The sequence below is a fragment of the Tenrec ecaudatus genome, chromosome 1 (genome assembly GCF_050624435.1).
Source record: "Tenrec ecaudatus isolate mTenEca1 chromosome 1, mTenEca1.hap1, whole genome shotgun sequence".
NCBI classification, from domain to species: domain Eukaryota; kingdom Metazoa; phylum Chordata; class Mammalia; order Afrosoricida; family Tenrecidae; genus Tenrec; species Tenrec ecaudatus.
In genome coordinates, this window is record NC_134530.1 from 213,176,228 (window position 1) to 213,201,567 (window position 25,340).

Here is a 25,340-nt window from a genome sequence, read left to right on the forward strand (position 1 = left end):
GGGGGCTGGAGTGTGGTTGATTGAAGGGAATATTGCGTGTTTTCTGGGAAGCAGGAATGTGCAGTTTCTAAACCTGGGTACTGGTTGCCCTGGGTTGTTATTCAATAAACCAAATGCCTGCATTCTGTTCATTCTCTTCTTGATTAGATACTTGCATTGCATAAGCAGTTTTAAAAAATGAGCCTCCCCATTTCTTGCTTTTGGAATTATTAAATTCATGTATGCTAAATGAGTAAGCCGGTTGCTACACACACACATACACACACACACACACACACACACACACACTATCTTTAGGAGACTCCCTTTCATAAACTATGGGAAAAGCAGTCCCCAAAAGATCAGCCAGCACCGCATTCTTGGCAAAGTGTACTTGCCCTGTCAAGACCTTGATAGCAAAGGATTGCCTCACATGCACTTTGGTAAGTGGTTTTCAAAAGAGTTTTTGTTCTGGGACTTACTCACGTTACACCTCAGTGAAGTTTGAATAATCGGAGGATTTATAAAAAGTAGAAAATATCACCAACTTATGCTCTGCATCCCCACAGAGAGCCCCGCCTACGTTTATAAACGTCCAGCCACAGGCCAGACGTGGGGTTCTTACTCAGGGGTGCCGTGTGAGTAAGTTCACACTGGCATCCCTAGAGCTTCCAGCTGTGTTTCCTTTCACTTTCGCGGGAGGTTCGGGTGGGTGGAGCACCTAGCAATCTCCTTAATTTTTAACCTGTTTCAACGTCCACTTGGAGCAAGTGCTTTCCTGTTCCAACGGCAGTGTCTAGGAGACGTGAGCCTGACATAGAATGAGCAGAATTGGATATTGAAAGTTTTACTGAAAAGGACCCAAAATGAGATTTACAGGGAAGATTTTTTGGCTTATGTTCTGGACCCTTTGTGTCGCAGAAGGTAAGTTTAAAAGGATTTTTCTTTTTGCTTTAACTATTTTATAAATGATTTTCTAATCCATTTCACGATGATAAAAACTTTAATCTAGAAATGTGATTTCATTATTATTCTGCAGTTTAATGTGGGTAGGTTTTGAAATCAGTTTGAGCAATATAGCATATTTTAATGGCACATCTCTTCATTTTATCAGTTTATTTAATGTAAAAGTTAAAAATGTTTCATAAGTATTTTAAAACTTTATATAATTTAATTTGTTTTGTTGTTGAGGATCAACTTTAGTGATGTTGGTTAAATTCTTACAGTTGTATATCCATGCATGTACACTTTGGAAAATTCTAATCTGTCATGATAATTTATTTTGCCAATTTTCATGACAGAATTGATCTTTTATGCTTAGAGTTCTTACGAGAACACTTTATGGCGAAGTGCTAAAAAGTGTGGATAGATGATAGGTTGACAAATAGGGAGATAGTTAATGCAATAGAAAGAGGGTAGACAGGACCGAAACATTCACTCAAAGTCCTCAAATTGTGTGTAACTAGATTTTTTCCCTCAGATGTAGGTTTTATCCATAATTAAAGATCAATTTATTTATAACGTATCACTCAGATTTCGACAGACTTGAGCATCTTGTAAGTAAGCATTGCTTGTGACTTTAGAATAAAAATATGAATGTAAACTTGAAAAACAATTGACTATAAAATCTAAATTGTTAAGAAGCTTCCATTTTATTTTGCTTTGTTTGGCCATACAGTATAGCATGTCCTAGAACAGGAAGTTTAGGAGTAATACATATGAGTGTACAAGTTAGATTTCCTGAGCATAGTAGGCCAATTTTCAGATTCACAAGTAAATTTAATTTGTTATTGTTTCATGATAGATTAAATTTTGTTTTTCCTTTGGGAGAACGTTGTTCCTCTAACAGTCTATGACAGACTCACTAGAGGCAATATTGTTCAAATTGCAGGACAGTGTTTAAAACGACAGGTTCATAATTGTAGCCCATCTTTTCTGTTCTGTGGTATAGATCATGAGTCAGCTTTTCATAAAGAGCCCTGGAGGCATAGTGATTACTCACTGGGCTCAGATCTTCAAGGTCAGTAGTTCAAAACCACTAGCTGCTCCTTGGGAGAAAGACGGGTCTTTCTACACTCATAAAGAGTGACAGTCTTGGAAACCCGCAGGGGCAGTTCTGCCCTGTCCTTTAGGGTCACTATGAGTCAGATTTTCCTTGATGGCAGTGGACTTTTGAGTTTGAAACTTTTCAGATGTATCCTTTATGATCTAAAAATGTATACTATTTAAAATTATACCACATTTCAGAAATTCCAAGATGAACAAAAATAACAAATACTCCATCGAAACATGTCCAAGTCCATACTGGCTCTGTTGTAATCTGGAGCTGTATCTTTTTAAAAGGTCAAGATATGTTAATTCAGACCCTTAAATGTAGTGTAGGCCAATGAGAGAACATTTCCATTCAAATCAGAGACAATCCATTTTCTAAAATTAGATTATTTCAAGTAAACTATGCTTTCATGAGTGATTAAACCTGATCTCAAAACAAATTGATATTATAACTATTATTACACTTAATTATAAATCAATAAAATTAGATGCTTCATATAGCTTTATATGAATGTTATTCTTTTCTAATGTAGAAATATTGAGAAAGTGGTTTATAATCTCAGATTCTGCTCAGATTTCAATGCAGTGAGCCCATTTCTCACTCTCAACTCAAAAGAATATAAAAGTATATTTTCAAAGTTAGTACTATAGGTGCCTACTTATGTGATTTTAAATTGCCACATGGCTCTGTTGTTATCAATTTTTTCTCTCCCTTTAAAATACTTGATCTTTTAACCAATCACTTTCAATTACTTTCAAGCAATCTGAAATCTAAGTGGAAGAGTAAACACTCTTTTAAAATATTTGGGATGGTTGTTTTGGTACAATTCATCATTTACTTCAAATCAATGCAATCTGATAACATTTCTGTAGCAAGATGGCAGGTAGAGACATACTGGATGAGGAGGACGGTTGAAGAAAAATAGGACAGAGTGATTCTGGAAATGAAAAGTTTCCAGGTGAAAGCGATCTGAATGAAGTGCACAGGGAACTGAGGAAATACCTACCCAAATGACAGACCGCGGGGAGGGGGCGGGGCCCGAGAAGCACGTCCTGATAAGGACCATGCTAGTCTTTCCCTGTGTAGGATTTCTGAACTGAAACTGACTTCTTGAAGTACTAAAAAGTAAATTCTTCTTAGCTAGAAGTGGGTGTCCAAATGAAGTTCAAAGGTAGATCAGTGAAAATTTTTTTCTTTGGGGCCCTTTGGTTGCTCTGTCCCGCCCCCAAATCAAAGGTGATCTGTTTGTATTTGCTCAGTTCTGGACTGTCCTGGAGCCTTTGTCACTTTTGTTCTGGATGCTTCCTTCTCACTCCCCCACCCCGTGTCCAACTTGCCTGGGCCTTGAGATTCTGCCAATTAATCTGCTGATTTAAGTAAACAAATATGCTCTTTGCCCATTTTTAAAAGAGTCTTAGCAATTTCACCAAGTCTCAGAACATAGGGCATTAAAATGTGTCAAATTTTAGCTGAAAATTATAAAGAGAGATTTAAAAAATATGATTCAGAGAATGTAAAGTAACTAAACTGAAGAAGATATCCACAAATATAATAAAAGAAAAGGAGGGAAGCAAAAAATTAACAGAGCACATTGATTTGTTTTGACATGTTAACTGAGAGAGCCAAGCTTCTTATAAACCTTGTGAACCAGACATGTAATAGATAGAAAAGTGATTATGGAAATGTGCTTTCAGACAATTCCAAAGGATTTTTGAGCTCAATAAAGCCGATTCCTGACTTCAAAAACTATAAAATAAATTTAACATTATCGACCAGATGTACAATGGAATTATAGATGTCATAGGTTCTTGTATTCCTGCAACATGCTTTAGACATTATCTCCATTTCTTTTCAACTTATTTATATCTGTTGTTGTCTGCTATGTCCTTTCACAGACTGTCCACAATTTACAGATAAAGTGGAAAAGATCCAGATAATTTTATTCATTTGTCAGTTCATTCAGTGACTTTTTCCCTTCTTCCTTTTTTTTTGTTTTTTGTTTTGAATGACTGCTAAGTGCCAAGCAAAGTAGTTGGTGGTTGGTTGAGCAGTGGAATTCTCACTACTATGCAGGAGACCTGAATTTGATTCTTGGTCGATGGACCTCAGTCAGAGCCACTATCAAGTCTTGTGCTGAACAGATTTCAGGAGAGGCTCCAAACTACAGCAGACCAGAAAGAAATTCCTGGTGCACTCCTTCTAAACAATAAGCAACGAAAAACCCTATGAACTGTAACTGTCTGGTCTACAACTGATCACGAAGCTGATGTAGACGTCATCTCGTTTAATTGTTCATGGGGTTCCTAACGAGTGTCTGGCACCATGATAGCAGCTGTCCAGAAGTGAGTGACCCACTGGATGAGGAAAAGCAAAATAAATGAATATTTCATTTCCTTAATGCATTGCATTTGATCATTTAAAATACTGTGACTGAGATGAAAAAATGTTGCTGCAGGAAAGACAAAAAACACTAAATGGACTGAGAGGATGGAATAGGGTGACCTTGGGTGGTGTTTATAGGAAGTGTAGCAAAAAGAGAGAGCAAAATATGGCAGACTGCTTCTTGGAAGAGACACCGTGTAGGCTCCTCGTGCTAACATCATCCTGTGGCTAGGTTCCTATCTAACGTAAACAATCCGTTCTTACAAAAACTCTCTCTGAGTGCAATTAATTTTAGACAGATGAAATGGTCACAGTTTACTGATTGACATCAGCTATTCAAAGGCTGCACCTTTAAAGACTCTTGATTTTACTTAAATTAACCAATTGTGTCCCAATAATTGGTTTAATCCCTAATTGTCATATAGTTGTTATTCTGGTCATTTTTTATGGATATATGCTTATGCTATGCTCTCATTTTCTCCATACAAATGTAGTATTTTCTTATTTTTATTATTTTCCATGCATAGTAACATTTTTATTTTTAAAATATGACTATATTCCTTCAAATGCTTTTTATTAAGTACAGCATATCCTCTGTTCTACCTTGTCTAGTTTATTTTTCTTAACTGCTTATCGCTACTCATTTTTTCTTTAACACAGGTACATGTATACATATGTAACTTCCTATTTTACTTTAAATCATTGTCATATTTTTTACAAATTCTTTTTTACAGCTCTTATATTGCGAAGCTATTGGATCATATCAAATAGAAGTGTATGTCAGTTATATGATTGTTTTCCAATGAGATAAGAAATCTAACTAAAATCTGCTTTTGCTGTTTCCATTCTGTTCATTTGTTTTACTTTTTACTGAGTTAATTTTGTCGTTTTGCTTTACAATCTCCTCTAACAACTACTAGATTTAGAATTGCTTTCATATACTTGGCTGCTCTCAAGTTGCTCTTGATGCAGGGCAACCTCATAGCTGTTCCAATGGCTGACTTCAGGAGTAGATCTCCGCGCCTTTCTTCATTATCTGCCTTTAATCTGGAAGCTCTCCTATAACTTGTTTATTATCATAGCAATATGGAAACATCCACAGACAGTGCCTTGTCTAGTAATTAAACACGAGCCTCTAAGAGTTAGGAACCACATTAAAAAAAATAATAACCAAAAGAAAATGTGCTTTTGGTGAGCCAAGTAGGCCAACATTTTATGAATGGTTACTTTAATAGGCAAAATATAAATAAAATCAATAATTTGATAAGAAAAATAAAATGACTTTCCTCTAATTAGCCTAACTGAAGGTAAATTAAGTTTGTCAGCATTTTATAGTTTGTGGAAACCATTTCTACTCACAATATTAACATGAAATTCAACTAACTTCTTTCTACAGTAACCTGAACTCCCTGAAGTTGAGGTGAATTACTGTAGTGAAAAACATGCATATAAATCTGTAATTGAACTGAACATCTTCATATAAAAACCTAGTTAAAAAATGGAGAAAAAAAAACAGCCCTTTTTTTTTTGAGAGGAAAAGATCTCATTTCTTTTATGCTAGAATATTAGCACCATCTAGTGGAATAAAATATGTTTACTGTAATTATAAAAATCAAAACATTTGAAGTGAAACCACTTATATACTATTTGTGCAAACATTTTCAAACACGCCAAAGGAAAGTAGTGCATGTGGGAGCCCACATTGGTATTATGTATTAAACAGATTTAACTTTATTTAGAGCTTTCTTCCAGTAAAATTTCATAAAACACATTTGTAATCTCGATGTAAATTGATCAGGTTGTAGTAGTCGTTTACCTTTTCAAATGAATTTCTAGAATAGAATATTAAATTACAGTTTTATTATTTTTTATTAAAATATCATTTTATTGGGGGCTCTTACAGCTCTTATAAAATCCATACATCAACGAATCAACTACATTTGTACATATGCTGCCATCATTATTTTCTAAACATTTACTTTCTATTTGAGTCCTTGGCATTAGCTCCTACTTTTTCCCTCCCTGGTACCCTCATGACCACTTGGTAATTTATAAATTATTTTAATTTTCATATACTGATCACTGTCTCCCTTCCCCAAGAGTTTCTATTGTTTGACTCCCTTGGGGCGGGTCAGAGAGGGGTGTTTTGTGTCAATCATTGCAATCAGTCCCCCCTTCCTCCACTCCTCTCCCTACATTCCCTCTTCCTCCGAGTATTGCTACTCTTATTCCTGTTCCTAGATTTCGATTCCATGTGTCATGAGCCCTTCTCTCTTATCTGTACCTATGTATGTGATCTGGTCTAGCCCGCAGTGAAAGGCAGGACTGGGGTATGATAGTGGGAGGTGAGAAAGTCTCAAGGGACCAGAGGATTATTGTGTGTTTCATCGGTGCTATATTGGCCCCAGTTGACTCCTTCCTTCCTTGTGACCCTTCTGTGAGGAGACGTCCATTGTCTACAAATGGGTTTGGTCTCTGCTCCAACTCCCCTCATTCTCAGCAATATGGTTTTGTTTTGTTTTATTTGTTTGTTTGTTTGTCTTGGGTCTTCTGATGCCTGTTACCTGAACCCATAGACACCTCATGATCTAACAGGCTGGTGTGCTTCTCCCATGTGAGCTTGATGCTTCTCTGATAGATGGCTGCTTGTTTAACCTCAAACATTTAAGATCCCAGATGCTATATCTTTTGATAGCTGGGCACCATTCGTTTTCTTCACCACCTTTGCTTATGCACCCATTTTGTCTTTGGTGATTGCGCCAGGAGAGTGAGCATCACAGAATGCCAGGTTGTTAGAACAAAGTGTTCTTGCATTGAGGCAGGACTTGAGCAGAAGCCCAAAGTCCATCCACTTCCTCAGTGTATTGCCATATAAATATATGTACATAGACCAATAGTTCTAGTTTTATGAATTAATGTCTTTATATATGTACACACCTATCTTTATACCTCTCTCCATATCTTTGCTTACTAGATCTTTCCTGTTTCCATTTACCTTACTCCTGCCCCACCATCACACTTACCCTTCTGCCTCTTCCTCTCATCTAGATTGCTGTTGTTCCAATAATCTCAGGATCTCTATGCCCTCCTTGTTGTTGATTTTAATCCCTAATTGTTCCCCCTGTCTATGGCATTGTTTGCTGACCATTACCCCCCAACTCCTCCCCTCAAGTCCCTCAGGAAACATTGGTCCTGTTCTTTCCTCCTTGGGCTTGCTTCCCATGCCTATCTTACATAGGTAAGTAAAACCAACAATAACAGAGATGAAACAAAAAGATTGAATAAAAAGAGAGAAATAAAAGAAAAAAGATAATAAATAGGGGGAAAAAACCACAAAGCATCCATATTTCCAGGTATGTCCACTGACCTTTATGACTATCTCCCCACTGGTCCTGGATTCTGGGAACTGCCCCTCGTAGCCTGAAATCTATTTGGGGGCTCCTCAAGGGCTTCATGGCTTGGCTTTGCTCCAGTTGCTTATCTGTTATGTTCCCTTCTTGGTTTGCCCACTGCGGGGGGATTCAGACCGGACTAACTCCCCATCATGTGTCCCCAGTGTTGTCCTCTGTCACAGTATGCTCCAGTGAGGGGACAGCATGATTCGAGTTGTTGTGGGCCCTACAGGCCTCTCTGGGCCTTAGCAGCTCTGTGCAGCGATGTCATCCTCCAGGCTTTATGTGTCAATATGGGGGTCTAGACCCTCACTCGCTCTTTTTCCTTCTTGGTTTGCTTCTGTGTGAGCATGGCATGCCAACCCTTCTCCCCAACCTGTGTGTTAGTATTATCCTATGTAGCACATACTTCTTAGGGAGGGGAGTAAGTTTGGCTCTGCTTTGGGTTGGCCTTTTAGCCCACTCTTTTCATGAACTGCTCCATGTGATTAATTTACCCTCAAGGTTTGGTGAGTTGTGGTGGGGTCTGCAGGCACACTCCCAATTATGTGGAGACATACCAATATTCTGCTATTCGGTGGGTTAGTGCCCTGCTCCCCCAGTGCCATCATCTCCCACCCGTTTTCCTCCTTCCAACTGCTCCCCTTTCCACTTCTTTGTGTTGGAATAATGTGTACATTCTTGGGTTTGGTCTGTCCCCTCACTTGATTGCCTGTATCTCAATCTGTATAGTGTGAGATAAGTAGCTTTTCTTCTATACTGACTGTGCTGATTAGTCTTACTTCAGGGACTCGTGTTGTACTTGTTCTTTTGGAATTGGCTAAGTTTTCTTAGCAAAATTTCCTCCAACTCTTACCATGAGATGATGTGCTTCATGTGATCACCATTGCATTTAAATGATGCATTGTACTCCATTGTGTGTATGTGCCAGAGTTTTCTAATCCACCTGCTATCTATGGAAATTTAGGTTGTTTCCAAATCTTTACAATAGTGAATTGTGCCGCAATAAACATTGCAGTGCAGATGACTGACCTGGTCTACTTCTTACTTCTTCTGGATATATGCTCAGTAGAAGGATAGCTGAGTCACAAGGTAACTCCATTTCCATTTGCTTTAAATAACACCATATTGCTTCACACAGAGGCTGTATGTATCTACACTACCTCCAGCAGTGGAGGAGAGTTCCTATCTCGCCACATCCTCTCCAATTTCTCTCTGATTTTCTGATTTGGGCTATTTTCAATGGTGTTAGGTGGTATCTCATCATTGTTTTAATTTGCATTTCTCTGATGCCTAATGACTGGGAGCATTTTCTCATATGTTCATTTGCCATTCAGTTTCCCTCCCTAGAGAAACTTCTTTTCAGGTATTTTGCCCACTTCCCCAGGGGAGTAATGGTTTCCTCTTTTTGCAGGGTAGGTGGGTATAGTAGATTTTAGGAATAAGCCCTTTATTGTGTCATTGCTAAAAATTCTCTCCCAGTCTGTGGGTTCTCTTGTTACTCCCTTGGTGAAGTCTATTCCACTTGTTGATTTCAGGTTTACCTGTGTGTGTTCCCTTCCCTATTGCAGTTAGCCTTTGTATTCCCTGGGTCAAAGTTCTTAGGTTTGTCCCAATTCCTTCACTGATGGTATTGATAGTTTGGGGTTTTATTTCTAGGTCTGTGATTTACGTGGAGTTTGTGTGTGTGTGTGTGCATGAGGGTAAGCAAGCATCTTGTTACATTTTCCTACAGGTCCACATCCATTGTTTCCAGCACCACTTGTTAAAGAGGGCATCCACCTTCCACTTGATGCTTTTGGGGCCTTGCCAAAGACCACTTGTCTATATGATAATGGATTTATTTCTGCGGTTTCTTTAAATTTCCATTGAGTATCTGTCATTATTCCAATACCATGCTATTTTGATCACTGTGGCTGTGTAGTAGGAGTTAGAACCAGATAAGGCGAGTCTGCTAACTTTCTCCTTCTTCTTGAGGAGTTCTCTGCTAATTTGAGGAATTTGTCCCACTTCATATGAAATTAGTGGTCAGTTTTTCCAATTCTTTAAAGAAGGTTATTGGTATTTGATTCAGAATAGTGTTAAACTTACAAAGTGCCTTGGGTAAGATTGATATCTTTACTATATTGAGTCTTCCAATCCATGAGCATGGGATAATCTTACCTTTTTTGGAGGTCACTTTTAGTTTCCTGTAATAGGGTTCTGTTGTTTTCCATGTATAAGTCTTTTGGTTTTGTGTTAAATATATCTATAAATATTTCTATTTGTTCTTGGCTATTGTGAAGGGTATTGTCTTCTTGACCTCCTCTTCCATGGTCTTTCCCAATATATGTAGCAAACCAATAGACTTCTGTTTGTTGATCTTGTATCCTGCCACTCTTCCATAATTTTCTATCGCTGTCAGTACTCTTACTGTGTGGAGCTTTGGGGAATTTCAGTGTATAGAATCTTGTCATCTGCAAATAGTAATAGTTTCACTTCCTCTCTCCCAGTCGGATACATTTGATGCCCTTCCACTGCCTAATGTTGTTAACTAGAACCACCAGTATGATGTTGAATAAAAGTGGGAACAAGGGGCATCCTTGTCTGGTCCCCTTTTTCAGTGGGGTTGTTTTCATCTTTTCTCCTCTGACTATGATGTTGGCCATTGGCTTTTTGTAGATGGCTTGTATTAACTTGAGGAATTTTCCTTCCATTCCTTTCTTCTTGAGTGTCTTAATTAAGAATTGGTGTTAGATGTTTTCAAATGTTTTTTTCTGAGTCTATTGATATTATCATGTGATTCTTGTGTCAATGTGGTGAATAATATTGATGGATTTTTGGATGGTAAACCATCCCTGCATCCCTGGAATGAATCCCACCTGATGGATGTTATGCTTTATATACATTTGTTGTCTACTGGCCAATATTTTGTTAAGGGCTTTTGAATCTGTGTTCATTAGCGATATTGGTCTATTATGGTGTACCAGCCCCACAATTGAACAGGTCCAAAGGGCGATTGTATAATTGAGGAGTATAATTAAAGAGATATCAGAAAAGATAAGGCATGCAATTTCTCACCTCACAGATGGCCATGATCTTGGTAGCCAGGTCTGCACAGAGAGAGCAAATATATTTCCAGCCAAAGCTTATGTACACTTAGGGGCCATTCAAGCCCCCCATAATTACTGATAATTACATACGTAACAGAAAGGTGCTGTACAATAGGCATACGTGTGACAGGAAGGGGATGAACTAAGACTGTACACTCAATAGAAAGGGGATGTACTAGGAGCACACATGTGACAAGATGGGAAGACTCTTGGCTTGACCCTGTCTTTGGGCTCTCCTTCAGGGGAACAAGTGGCTATCCTTATCACAGAGAATGGGTCCCACCTTGGGTGGGGCAGACAGTAGGATCTGATTGCTCTGGATGGCTGATACTGTCGGGGAGATAACCGTTAGTCAGCTGACCAACAAGTGTATAGACATTGACCATTTGTTAACAAGCAGCATCTTAAGTTTGGCATATGATATAGGAGGACAACCTGGGAATAAACTGCCTATATTCCTGTGTGATCCTTTCCCTGTTTTGGTATCAATGTCATATCAGCTTTATAAAATGAGTTTGGGAGTGTGACATCTTTTTATGTGCTCTGCAATAATTTGTGTTCGACCCATGCCAGCTCTTCCCTGAATGCTTGGTAGAATTCTGTAAAGCCGTCTGGTCTGGGAACTTTTTTCCTCGGTAATTTCTTGATAACCATGTCTTTTTCTTCCTTTGCTATGGGTCTGTTGAGGCTCTTGACACACCTCTCTGGGATAATCCAGGAAGGGATTGTTTTTCCAAGTATTTGTCCATGGCTGCCACGTTATCGAACTCTTTGGAGTACAGAATTTCACAGTACATTGCAATTATCCTTTTAATCTGGTTGGGGTCCACAGTGATTTTCCCTGTTTCATCCCCATGCTGGCTATTGATGTTTGCTCCTTCCTTTCCTTGGTTAGGCTTGCCAGCAGTCTTTAATTCTGTTGATCCTTTCAAAGAAGCAGATTTTTGCTGAACTGAATTTTTGCATTGTTCCCTTGTTGTTACACTCATTTAACCCTGCCCTGATTTTTATTATTTCTTTTCTTTAGCTATTGCAGGAGTTCTGTTGACTCTGTTCTAGTTGCTGGAGGTTTTGTGATAGCATATCAGTCAAAAGCTGCTTTTCCTTTTTCATATATGCATTCATTGTTATGAAACTCCCTCTGATAACTGTTTTTGCTGTATCCCATAGGTTTGGTTACATTGTAGTCTCATTTTCATTATTTTCTAGAAACTTCCTAATTTTCTCTCTTATCTGGACCATTATCGTTCATGTTGCAGAAGATTGTTATTCATCCTCCAATTGTTTGCTCTTGTGTTCCTGGTTGTCCTTGTATTGAGCTCTAGCTTTATGGTGTGGGGGTCTGAGAGGGACATCTGAGTGATCTGAATGTGCTTGAGCTTACTCAGGCTCAACTTGTGTCCCAGTAGGTGGTCTATTTTCAAAAATGAGTCATGTGAAATGAAAAAGAATGTGAATTTTTATGCATTTGCTTGGAAAACTCTATAAATGTCTATTCAGTCCAGTTGCCTAATTTTAGTATTTAGCTCTGTAGCCTCCTTGCTGAACTTCTTTCCCAGTGATCTATCTTCCTCTGATAGTGATGTATTAAACTCATCTACTATGATTGTTGAATGTGTGATTTCTTTTTTTTAATCTATTGAATAATTTGACAAATTTCATGGATCTCTCATTAGGTTTTTGTATGTATTTACAGTGTTCACTGGTTCATGGTCTACTGGTCTTTTGGGCATTATACAGTGCTCCTCCTTGTCTCTTGTTATGGTTCGCACCCTATGATCAATTTTTTTCAACATTAGGACTATACCTCCAGCTTTTTTTAAGTTGCTGTTTTCCTGGTATATTTTCTGCCAGCCTTTTATTCTTATTATCTTAAGATGCATCTCTTGCAGGCAACATATTTATGGGTTATGTTTTCTGAGCTAGTCTGTTACGTTTTTTCTTTTAATGGGCATATTGAGGCCATTGACATTCAGAGTTATTATCACCATTTGTGGATTCATTGCTTAGCCCATAATGCTATCAGCACTCCTTCAAACTTAGAACAATAAAAATTTCTTGAATTAATGAATAAATAATGGAATGTATTCCAGTAATTAAAAATAATATAGTTAACTGCATTCATTGTACTAGGATATTGTTTTGGTTATTTTTACATATTGGGCATCTTACAAATATGATGTAGTTCCAATTTTTATAAGATAAATGCAACAGGACATCATTTGGAAGGACCTGTAAGTGCATACATATTTTCAAAGTAAAGTTATATTTGATATATCATAATTTTCATCATCAATCAAAGCAATATTTTTAAAGTTAATTTTTATCATTTACAGATTGTATAGAACCTCCTCCAAAGAAAGACTTAGAAATTCTGACAGGTTCTTGGCTTGAACAAACATATCAAAAAGGTACTCAGGCTATATATAAATGCCGCCCTGGATTTCGAACTCTTGGAACTATTGTAATGGAATGCCGGAATGGAAGATGGGTGTCTCTTTATCCATCCAGGATATGTCAGAGTAAGTCCTTTATACATTTGTTGAACTAAAAATATTGAAAGATTGATATTGTAGGAATATTGGCTTAATTAATAAACATTATCACTTAAATACAAAAAAATACACTATGTTTTCTAAAAGGGTTCTGATCTGGAAAATTTCAAAAGAGCAAACATACAAGCTAGTTTAAATACAAAAATCTGTACTTTTAAACTTTTCCATATCTTCACTGACATCCTCTAACATAATAGCAAATATCCTTGTCCTGAAACACCTCCATAAAATATATTTCCTTTAAATGAGTACTAATTGTTCCCTTTTCTGATTCTAGGGAAGCCCTGTGGACATCCTGGAGACACTCCCTTTGGTTCTTTTCAGCTGACAGCAGGAAAAGAGTTTGTATATGGAGCAAAAGTTGTTTATACATGTTCTGAGGGGTATGTAGTCAATTAAAGCCTAAATTTAGCTATTAACTACCATGAAATAGTAATGAGAACTCTACGAGTTTACGTTTTCAGTGATTAATCTATTTTTCTGTGAGCATTTTTTGTCTGTCCACCACTGATCTGTCAGTGTGTCATAATGAGGGGGCTTGGGTGTTGTGGTGTTGGAAGTTATTCCACCAGTGCTTCAGATACCAGTGGGCTCACTCATGCTTTAGAAGATTTCCTGACCAAGAAAGGGCTATGAAGATATCCACTTTGGAGGGATAGTCACTGAAAGCCTTATGCCCAGCAGACAAATATTGTAAGACAGAATGCTGGAGGAGAAGCCCTGCAGGTTGGAAGGCCCTGACACCATAAATGCAGAAGAATTGCCTTCTCAAAGTCGAGATAGACTGAATAATGTGGCTGGACTAACATTGAGGCACCTTTAACTGCTGATGGAGCATGACTCAGAATGAGAATAAATAGCTGCAAACATAATAATCAGAACATGGACTTTACAAAATATGAATCAAGGAAAATTGGAAATTGCTGAAAATTTAATTGAATACAGAGAGTTGGATATCCTAGGTCTTAGCTAACTAGGAGAAATCCATGTTTGTTCCCATTCCAAAAAAAATGAGTTAACAAAGTATGAAAATCAACTAATGATATTAATATCTTCTCTATGTCAACATTTGCTGAAGATAATTTTAAAATGTTGGCAACATTATATTAATAGGGAGTTGCCAGAAATTCAAACTGAATCCAGAAGAGGACATGACACAAGCGACATTAGTGCTGACTTCAGATGGACCTGGATTAAAAACAGAGAATATCAGAAAGTTATTTACTTGTATTTTACTGACTATGCACAGGCTTTTTTGTGAACCATAACAAATTATGGATAGGAATCCCAGAATTTTTCATTGTGTTCATGTAAAACCCATGCATGGACCTAGAGTGAGTCATTTGAATACAATAGAGTTTTACTTCATAGATTAAAATCAGAAAAGGTGTGTGTAAGAATTGTATCCCTTCACCATATTTATCAATCTGTATAGTAAGAAAATAATTTGAGAGACTGGACTACAGAAAGAAGAATGTGGCCTCAAAATTGAAGAAAAGTTTATTAACAACCTGCAATATACAGTAGACACAATTTTGTTTCCAAAATGAGGTGGACTCAAGGTACGTGGTAATGAAAATGAAAGACAGCCTTCAGTATAGATTGCAACTCAATGTAAAGGAAGCCCAAATCCTTACAATTGGACGGATAAACAACATCGTGAAAAAAAATGGAGAAAAGGTTGATTGGACCCACAATCCATACTCATGCAAGCAGCAGTGAAGACAAACCCCATATTCCATTAGGAGAATTTTCTGGACAAGATCTTTTTGAAGTGTTCAGGCAAGATGTCATTTGGAATACTAAGGTATACCTGACACCAGCCACAGTGTTTCCATTTGCCTCCTATACATGGGAGAGTTGGACAGTGTATAAGGAAGACTGGAGGAGAACTGATACATTTGTATCATGCTGCTTCCATGGGCTGGCAGAAGAATAAGCAAATCTGATGGCAACCTCCTGTGTATCAGGCGCTCCATCAGGTTTTCAATGGCTGACTTTTCAGAAGTGTGTCTCCAGGCTTTTCCTCTGAAGTTCCTCGAAGTGAACTAAAACCTCCACCCTTCCGGCCAGCAACTGCTATGTCAACCACCCAGACTCCGATGATTTTGTGAGCATCTACTAACATTAGTTCTCTATTGCCCAAGGAAGCTATTTGAAACACATTTTATGCCAACCCTCTGTCATTACTGTGGACCTTACACATAATCGAATGGGATAAGAGTACGTGGCATGAGCTTTCCCATTTGTTTTTCTATCATTGTCTGACATTTCTCTGTCAAACCCACCTCAGCTTGGCCCATTTATTTTCTGTCCTCTTTCCCCCAAAGCATCAAAATTCCATAGGCTTCTTTCGCTCTACTCCCTACATTTCAGAAATTCATAATATTTATAATTTGGTGAGCAAAATAGCTGCATACTTGCCTCTGCCTCCGCTTAACTCGCCTTTGGCTCCTTCATTTTGGATGCGCGATGAATAAGTTCTTCTCTAGGGCTATCATGAGAATAGCTGTCTCCACCTTACAGGTGTCTCCAAAAGGACTAGGTATTAGTCAGTGAAAAAAAAAGATAAGAAAAGTCTTTGAACTATCCAAGGTTAATAAAAGTACTTTGTGTTACTTAAACCTTCTATCAAGGCAGTGTTTTATTGACTTGAGCGGTTTAAATCTTTTGACTCAGTTCTGTAATCTAATGGTAGAGTAACTGATCCCTGGTTTCTGCAAGTCAACCTATACTTTTTTGTCCTTTGTCTTCCTCTGTCTTTTCCAAGGCAGGTAAATATATATGTAGTTGAATACGAGTCACTTATCAGAGTATTCAATGTGGACAAACCAGTTTCATTCTCCTATGGGCAGGCAATCTTAAGAAGTCTTCCAAGAAAACTCTCCTGGAGTTTTACCTATCATCTCGACATATAGAGACAAAGGTCATTATTTACCCTCCAACCACCAATGTAGGGACATTTTCTTTTTCTCTGTCCTTCTGCCCCCCACCCCCCCATCCACTTCTAGGTGCCTTGCTAGGCTCTGTGTAGAATTTTGGAGAATTCCTACGAAAGCTTTGAGTAAATAGATGGATCGCTGGAACAGACAAAGAATGTGAATCAAGAATTATACGTTCTTTCCTGGAAGGGTAATCCTGCTCTTTTAAAAAAATTAGAGAATGTCCTTAATGTAAAGATTAGTTGTTTTGTTTACTCTATGTGATAGGCACATAGGGTAAATGTGTGAGTAGGCTTTTAACTTATTGAAAAGTTTTCTTTAACACATTGAAATATCAGCAACAAATCAACAACAGTAAAAGGAAAGCATTTTCTGTCTGAGATAGATTTTCTTTTTGCTTGCACAATCAGAAGAAAATTCTTAATAACAAAGAAAGGAAAGCTTTGTCTATGTAGTTTTATTTACAGACTTATGAAGACATATAACTTTCATATGGTGACCAAGTGCCTCTTTTTCACGTCTTTTCTCCTTTTCCTGCTTAGTTTCCAGGTATCTGCTGTGACTGACCTAACCCGTGAGAATAAAAACACACATGCTAGTTGGCGAGAAGGACGTTGTCTCAGTCTAAAGTCTCACATTCCAATCGTCCGACTTGCATGTGCCTCAAGGAAATTAGGTCAAGGCAGAGCATTCTAGAGAGGAAAGACAGGTTTCATGAGTTGCTGCAATGAGACAATTCAGCCTAGAATGGATTGTGCAAGGACACTGGCCTCATTGCCGTTGGGACGATCGCTAGGATGAAGATGAGGGAATGACTGAAAACAAACATCACACAAAAGATTTGGTTTGGCACTCTCTTTGATCGTGCAGTTAGACCAAAATGTAAAACACACACAAAATCACAATGATGAAGTACAGGAGATTAGAAACAAAACTCATGACCATCAAGTTGATTCTGACTCATATAGACCATCTAAGACAGAGTACAACTGCCTGTGGGTTCCCATGACTGTAGCTCTTAACTGAATTAGAAATCTTCATTGTTAGCTCACAAAGCAGTAGGTGGTGTCCAACTGTTGATCTTGCAGTTAGCAATCCAAAACTTGATCCATTGCGTCGTCAAGGTTCCTTTGCAGAAGATGCTGTTGTTAGGTGCCGTCAAGTTGGTTCCAACTCATAGGGACCTGATGTGAAACAGGACGAAACATAGCTGGTCCTTAACCATCCTCAAAATTGTTCTTAAATTGAAGCCCATGTGACAGCCATTGTATCAATCCACATTGTAGGGGGTTTTCTTCTTTCTTGATGCCCTCTCCTTTATCAAGTACAATGGTTCTTTTTCAGGAGTTTGTCTCTCCCGGTAATAGGAGTTAAGGATACGAACAGGACTGGGCTAAGGGAGAAATATGTGCAGCGATGGGTTGCTCATTTTTTAACTTCTCTTTTCCTTGGTGATTATTCATGGAGCTAATTCCATTATAAGTGTAACAAACTAATGAAAGCTAAAACGAAAGCCATTGGCATCAATCCTCATTCTGACTCATCTCAACCATGTAGGACAAAGCGGACGTGCTCAAAGTGTTTAAGAAAGCCTGCTGCCGCATTGGTCTACCGTCGTGCTGCTGATCGACTGGAACTGCAGACCTTTGGTTAGCGGTGAAACACTTGCCTCCTGTGCACGCAGGGCTCCCTGAAAAGTAACTGTACAAAATATTCATGAGATCTCGTTGTGAACCAGATACTATGAGCATTCCAATTTTGTGTACCAGAGGGCCCGAGGATCTTCCTTAAGAAAGAAAAAAATATTTGGATGAATTTAGGGCTCACACTTAATTCTAGCCCCTGTATGAAGACAATTGGTTTTTATGACATGGCCTTGCTGTGTGCTCACCCTCATGAAGAGAGCATTGAAGATATGGATGTTATAGCACAGTGCGGTAAAGGAACTAGCTGGTGCCAGGCAATAAAAAGAATAGCATATGGGGTCTTAAGGGTTTGCCTTCAAATAAGCAGCCATCTGAGCGAGACATCAAGTAGGCTCACATAGAAGAATCACAGCAGCCTGTGGGGTCCAAGGGTTGTAAATAATAGAACCTAAATCTAAAGGAAGGAATAACGTCAGAGCTTAAATTATCAACATCTGGTTTGCAGAAAGCCATGGATGACAGTGTGATACGCCCTCCACCCCCCCCCCCGCCCCAAAATTAGGAGCTGATGCCATAGCCTTATGTGGAGAGCAAATGTTGTGAGCACGATGAGGGCAATGAATGCACAAATGTACTTTACACAATTGATGTATGTATGGATTGTGATAAGAGTTGTATGAGCCCCTAATAAAACAAGTAAGAAAAAAAAAGAATGCAATTTTTAATGGTATAAACTTGGAAATAACCTAAATGTCCAACAATAGGGAATGGTTAAGTAAATTAGGTCTCATTAATACAAAAAAAATCAATTTGCAGGGTTCACACGTGGATTAAGCCTGCAGTCAGTCTTCCCTGACCACAGACCAGGGATGGGAATGGCATTGCTCTCGCGCAGAATGTAGTGAGGTTTTGTTTTGTTTTTCTGTATTTTGTTTCTAGGTTTCTCTGTATAGGAGATCCAGAATGAGTGGAGCTACCGAGACAATGATAGGGATGATGGTTTCTTGAGGGCGTGGGAGCTGGGGGATAGGTAGAGAGTGGATCAAAATGAATACAAGAAAGAGGGGAATGCTTCAAATTTGATTGTAGAGATTATTCTACAACTCTTATTAATATGTTTGATGTATTGGATTATATGATATGTGAAATATATGCTAATAAAAGTGTTTCATTAAAAATGAAAATAAAAGAAATTGAGTGAAAGAAAGGAGAGAAGCAAAGAAGGGAAGTAGATAGAAAAAAAGGAAGGAGAGAATGAAGAAGGAGGCATCAATGCACATGCTATTATTGTTTGAACAAATAGAACTTCCTTGATACTAAAACTGCACATACACACACGTTAGCTAACATTTCTGTTATTTTTGATCTTTCAGGTATCAATTGCTAGGTTCAATTGATTACCGGGAATGTGAACCAGATGGATGGAGTAACAACATTCCTTTATGTGAAGGTAGATGTGCATTATTTTACAAATATATTTAAATACTTAAACATGAAATATTTTTTCAAGATGTCTTACATTAAAATATCCTCAAATGTATGATTACTTTGTTTTTTATTCAATCATCTATGTCACTATCCAGTGGAAATCAGAATTCCAGCTTCACAAATAAATTTCTCCAATAACCTACCACTTGCAGACATCTCTGCTAAAAGCAGAAGCAGATGAAAAGATTGAAGTATATTTCTCCACTTTTTTTGAATGAAGATTTTGTGGTAGTCTTAGTCTTTACACAGAAGTAGCATAAATAAGAAATAAGGGAGAGACCTTCCCTTTCTCATTAATCTATAAAGCAAACCCAGAAAGTATGTAAAATGTAGATCTTGTTTTTGAGTTTGAACTAACAATCCCAAACTCTGCTCGTCATGAAAACAAAAGAGTCAAAGACCAATTTCAAATCTTTCATGATTTTTTGAAGAGCACAGCTGAGTCATAGGAGCTTATTATTTTTTAAAGTTTTAAGAAAATTTTAAATGGTATTTGGCTGAAGGAATCATGACCTTGAACCTACTCATTCTTCAAAAATAGCAAGAATTTTATAGAAAATCCTTACTCCATCCACTCTATGTAACTTAACTAGCCCCATCCAGATGTCTTTTTGTACCCAACCCTTTAAAAATAACACAATTTGAGTCCCTGGAGTATGCCTAATGTGACCATCTAAATGTATAAATATGTGGTACACAACCTTCAGGGAATGGTTCACACTAAAAGCACCCACTGCCACCCAGTCAGTTTTGACTCCTAATGATCCTATAGGGTTACAGAAATGGAGCATGTGTATAGCCATCCACGGAGGATATTCAGGAAACAAGGGCTTCAGTTTTTGGTATTTTCATTTAATAAAAGTTTCTCTGATTTTGTAGGAATGTTTCACTTACACAAACATACACACAACTTTTTATGGTAAAGTTTTTAATTCTGTTGGAAAAAACGTTACATTTATTTTTTTCAGTTGTTAAGTGTGAACCAGTAACAGAACCAGAAAATGGAAGAGTTATCAGTGGTGCATTAGAACCAGACCAGGAGTACTCTTACGGACAGGTGGTCCAGTTTGAGTGCCAGGCACGCTTCAGGCTAGATGGGCCGAAAGAAATTCATTGTTCAGCAGATGGTACATGGAGTGGAACAATACCAAGATGTGTGGGTAAGATGCATTCATATTTCACTTGAGAGTTTGGTTGGTTTTAGTTTTTCTTATAAAGATATCTCAACACATTTTCCATTATAAATGAAAATATAATACTAATAACTGACTTCTTATTGATCATGTATTATTTTCCTGTAATTGGTAGTACTTTACATGTGCTAGCTATCTCATTTTACCTTTTAAAAGTTATTAAATTTGTCTACCATTATCATTTCTATTTTCTTTTTGAAGAAATGGAGGTTCAAAGAAATCTAATTACTTACCCTATCATACTGAAACATAAATGATAGATTTAAGATGCTGTTAATAATCAGTAGAATGTTCTTGGCTCTTACAGGGTGAAATAGAATGCTAAGCATCTTTGCTTCAAGCTATAATGCTGTAATATTGAATTCCACATTGTGTATGTATTTGCATATATTTATAGTTGTGTATCCACATACATAGTTGTATATATTTAAGAAGCAATAATGCATTTATAATTGGTTCATTTCATTGTGTTTGAAAATGTTCTATTTTTAAATAGCACTTCTAACAAGTGGGTTTGTTTTACATTTGATATCTTTGCATTGAGTATCAGGTAACTATTGGATGAATTGAATTGAATCCACTAAATGAAACTTTGCCTTTTAAAAATAATTCTTTAGTGAACTGTAAGCCAATATGTAGTTGTAATATTGCTGACCTATGATCAAATTCATGATTTTGGCCTTTTTGTCAAAATAGTATGGTCAATTTATTTGACATTGCATCATACTTCATTTTACCAATAATTTGGCAGAAATTTCTTCAGTTTTTGCTTTCTAACATCATCAAAATTTCCAAATTCTTTCCAGTCCCAAAGTTAGAACTATGGCAAAACATTTCGTTCCTTAGGAACTCTTTCCAAAAATACTACGTCGTAGAGTCAATGATGATGATAACAATATTCATCCTGGCACATGCTGCATATATTACAGACTCTCACGTGATGGGGTGGAGGATGTCACATTTGCTATATTTCTATGCCAAGTAAACACTTCCTGGAGTTTCAGATACTTAAGAAAATCCTCAAGGAGAATTTTAGAAGAAGTTGGAGATGTTTCTGTTGGAGGGAGACTCAAATGTAGTGAGACTTCAAGGAGCATGGCATTCACTGATGCCTACTTGTTGTTCATGGAGACCCTAGTGTACGATGAAAATAGACAGAAGTTAAGGATGGATTGGAGATAAGCCAGTGCAAGGTTCTGCGGTGCTTTATATAATACACTGAAGAATTTGCTTCTTATTCAAGCTGATTTAGGGATTAAGCAATGGAGTGGCGGGAGGAAATATTATTAAATATACATTTGGAAAATGGTTTGGAAGTACTAGAGGCTGAAGGAGTTAGGTATGATCGCAGTAATGACAGGAAGATTTGTTTGAAGGGAGGTAGTGTCAAATATGATGGTAGGACAATAAAACTGGATGGATGAGGACGTCATGAAAGAAAAATGTCAACTACTTCTCGGAAATGTAATGACAAGGAACTGAATCAATTTTATTGATAAAGAGTTCAGTCCACTGGTAACTAAAAATGTGCAGCTTTTGTTGTTCTCTTAGTGAAAATACTTATCACAGTGAATATTTATTTAATTTACTTTATGTGTATATTTGAAGAATGTTACCTGTCACCATTTATTTAAAAATGATCAACTTATCCACTCACCAAATAAAATAGCAAATTATATTAGTGCCATCAAAACTGAACGATAAGAATAATTGATAAATTGGGCAGAAAACATTCAAGTCAAAATGGAATTTTTATTTGGTTCCCTTGGCTGGATAATGCAATAAAAAAGTTGTGTTCTTATATCATTTTATCTTGGTCTTATCCTTAAATTTATAATTAACATTATGTAATTTGCTCTCTTCTAATTAGAAATTTCCTGCAAAATACAAGAAATCACAAATGGGTATTCTATATCGCCAGACAAAATGTATAAAGAGAATGAGAGATTTCAATATAAATGCAACAAGGGCTTTGAGTACAGTGAAAGAGGGGATGCTGTGTGCACCAAATTCGGGTGGAGTCCAACTCCGGGATGCAGAGGTAATGGTATAGACTCGCTCTACCCCTTGTGTTAAATAATTTTATCAAATATTTCTATTTCTTGTATCTTTTTATAATGAACAATTAATTTTCTCTCACATGTAATATTAAGTTTATAGGAGTCAGTATTGTTAGAATAAAGATGTCCTCTAAGAAAAATAGAGAACAGATTTTTTCTTGGAGAGATCTACTTTGAAATAAATTGATACGAGTCTCTCATTTTGAAAATAGAAATAAACAAGGCCAGAAACTTTTAATACTTCATTAGGTAGCTAGTTCATTGTCATGAAGCATATTTCCAGGCAGACCTAGAGCAGCCTTCCTACTTCCCAGGCATAATCTATTCCTAAACAATTGCTGTCTTCTTTGAATATCCCTTTCTGCTAAAAGAGCAAATTATATTAATACCAGATGGAAAAATCAAATAATTGGAAGAATCAGAGGAGGGTGGGTGTCTACCTGGGAGATGAAGATGTAAAAGGACATTTTAATTAACTATAAGGATAATATGAATCAGCAATGATGTAGGTGCTTACAAAAGTAATCTAACTCAGGTGGACTTCTTAACGGTAGTAGGTTCAGCCAAAAGGTTAATCTCAACTGTTCTATGTGCTTAAAAAATGTATATATGGAATATTGTGTTGTAAGAAGCATGATGTGTTTTTAAAAGGATGCTTTAAATTATCGTAGTCAAACAAAAGCATATGAGTATAGATAGTTGAAGTTAAAAAAATCACACTGTAAGAAGACGAGAAAGAAGAAAAAGCTATCACATGAAAATACTAGTCGAGATATTTGGAAGCATCTATGAAAAGAATGAGTATGCCTTTTTTGAAGGTAGCCATCGTTAGTGAAACAAACATCAGTGTTATCCAACCTGGAATCAGAAGAGAAACAGAAGGACATGGTGGCAGCTTATTCTCTGTGGGCCCTATAGTCTACTCCACTCCAAATCCACTGCCATTGAGTCAGTTCCCACTCACACGATCCCGTAGCAGAGAACAGCCTTTGTGTGTGTCTGAGGCTGTAACTCCTTTTAAAATTATTACTATTTATTAATAAATAGTTTTATTGGGAGCTCTTATAACAATCAACGCATCAATTTTATTAAACACATTTGTACATATGTTGCCATCATCATTTTAAAAACATTTTCTTTCTGTTTGAGCCCTTGGTATCTGCTCCTTTCAATTCCCTCTCTCGCCCACCCTCCCATGCTCACGGGACCCTGATAAATGACAAGTTATGATTATATTCATATTTTACACCATCTGTGGTCTCCCTTTGCCTACATTTCTGTAGTTCCTCCCCCAGGGATGGGGCATTAATATGTCAATCACTGTAGTCAGTTCCTCAATTCTCCTTGTCCCCACTTCCCCCTACCCTCATGGTATTGCTACTCCCATTACTGCCCCTGAGATGTTTCTCTCTCCTGGATTCTGTGTGTCGAGAGGTCTTATCTGTACCCGTGTACATGCTCCAGTGTAGCCAGATCTGAAAGGGTGAACTGGGGTCATGATAGTGGGGTGGAAGCATTAAAGAACTAGAGGAATGTTGTGTGTTCTGTTGGTGTTATGCTGCACCCAGGCTATCTCATTCTTGGGTGAAGCACAGCAGCCTGTGTGATCATGAAGTGTCAACAGGATCAGGCATCAGGCAACAGAAGACCCAAAACAAACAAATAGATCAATGCAAATGATGGGGGTCCAAGTGGAGACCGAAAACCCATCAGTAGACCATTGAACACTCCCTCACAGAAGGGTCACAAGGAAAGAATAAGGGGGTAACTCTATGGTAGTAGAAAGCCTCATATTTCTCACAGAGTGGTTGATGGTTTCCAGTAGCTTACCTTGTGGTTAGCAGCCCGAAGCATAAACCAGTATTCCATCATTCCTTTGCTGTGGGTGTAAATAATCTTGCCCACAGACAGAGTACATTGAAAAGTGCATTACTGAAGTTGTCCAAACCAAATGCGCTGCCATCGAGTCAATGTTGGTTAATAGTGACCCCCTGTGGGCTTCTTGAGACTTGCTTATGGGAATAGAAAGCCCAGTCTTTCTCCCACTGATATATTTAGGTTCAAATTTAGCAGGTTATCATTTGTTTTTCTTTTTAACTATTTTTAATTTGTTCTAGTTTCTATTACCTTCTGTTTTCTTTTAGTTTAAGCTTTACTGTATCGTAGCTTTTGTTGTTGTTGTTTTGTATGATTTTCCTTATATGAAATCCAGGATAGAGACAGTAAATAGATTACTAGTTCTTTAAGATTATGGGGAGCCCTGGTGCATATGTTTAGGCAAGGTCAGCAGTTTGAAAACCCCAGATTCTCTGGGGGAGAAAGACAGGGGCTTCTTTTCTACTGCAGCGACAGTCCATTCTGCCATGTCAGATCACTATGAGTGGCATCAACTTGATGATAGTGAGGTTTCTGGTTGTTTGGATTTGTTTTTGTTTTCTTGAGTTGAGGGTTATGGCAGGGAGGCTCAAGAGGAATTGGGAAGCTAATAATAATAATGACACAAGAATAAATAAAATGTTTGAAATGGATTCTGGTGATGATTGTACAACTCTATTTAA

General features: G+C 37.5%; 1 protein-coding gene across 3 annotated transcripts in view; it reads left to right on the forward strand.

Annotated features, from left to right (window-relative positions):
* Window positions 1-288: 288 nt before the first annotated feature.
* The window catches only part of LOC142423356 (complement factor H-like), a 72,158-nt gene continuing 47,106 nt past the window's right edge, over window positions 289-25,340 (forward strand). The window contains exons 1-7 of one of the 3 annotated variants that reach the window (XM_075528624.1): window positions 289-422; window positions 773-903; window positions 13,235-13,420; window positions 13,731-13,836; window positions 19,415-19,491; window positions 20,498-20,689; window positions 22,593-22,763. In XM_075528624.1, the coding sequence (XP_075384739.1) occupies window positions 846-903; window positions 13,235-13,420; window positions 13,731-13,836; window positions 19,415-19,491; window positions 20,498-20,689; window positions 22,593-22,763 (790 nt within the window). In that variant the 5' untranslated portion in view covers window positions 289-422; window positions 773-845. Of the gene's footprint in view, window positions 423-475; window positions 904-13,234; window positions 13,421-13,730; window positions 13,837-19,414; window positions 19,492-20,497; window positions 20,690-22,592; window positions 22,764-25,340 lie in introns of those variants that run through there. The other 2 variants (XM_075528618.1, XM_075528634.1) reach the window with 2 other exon arrangements.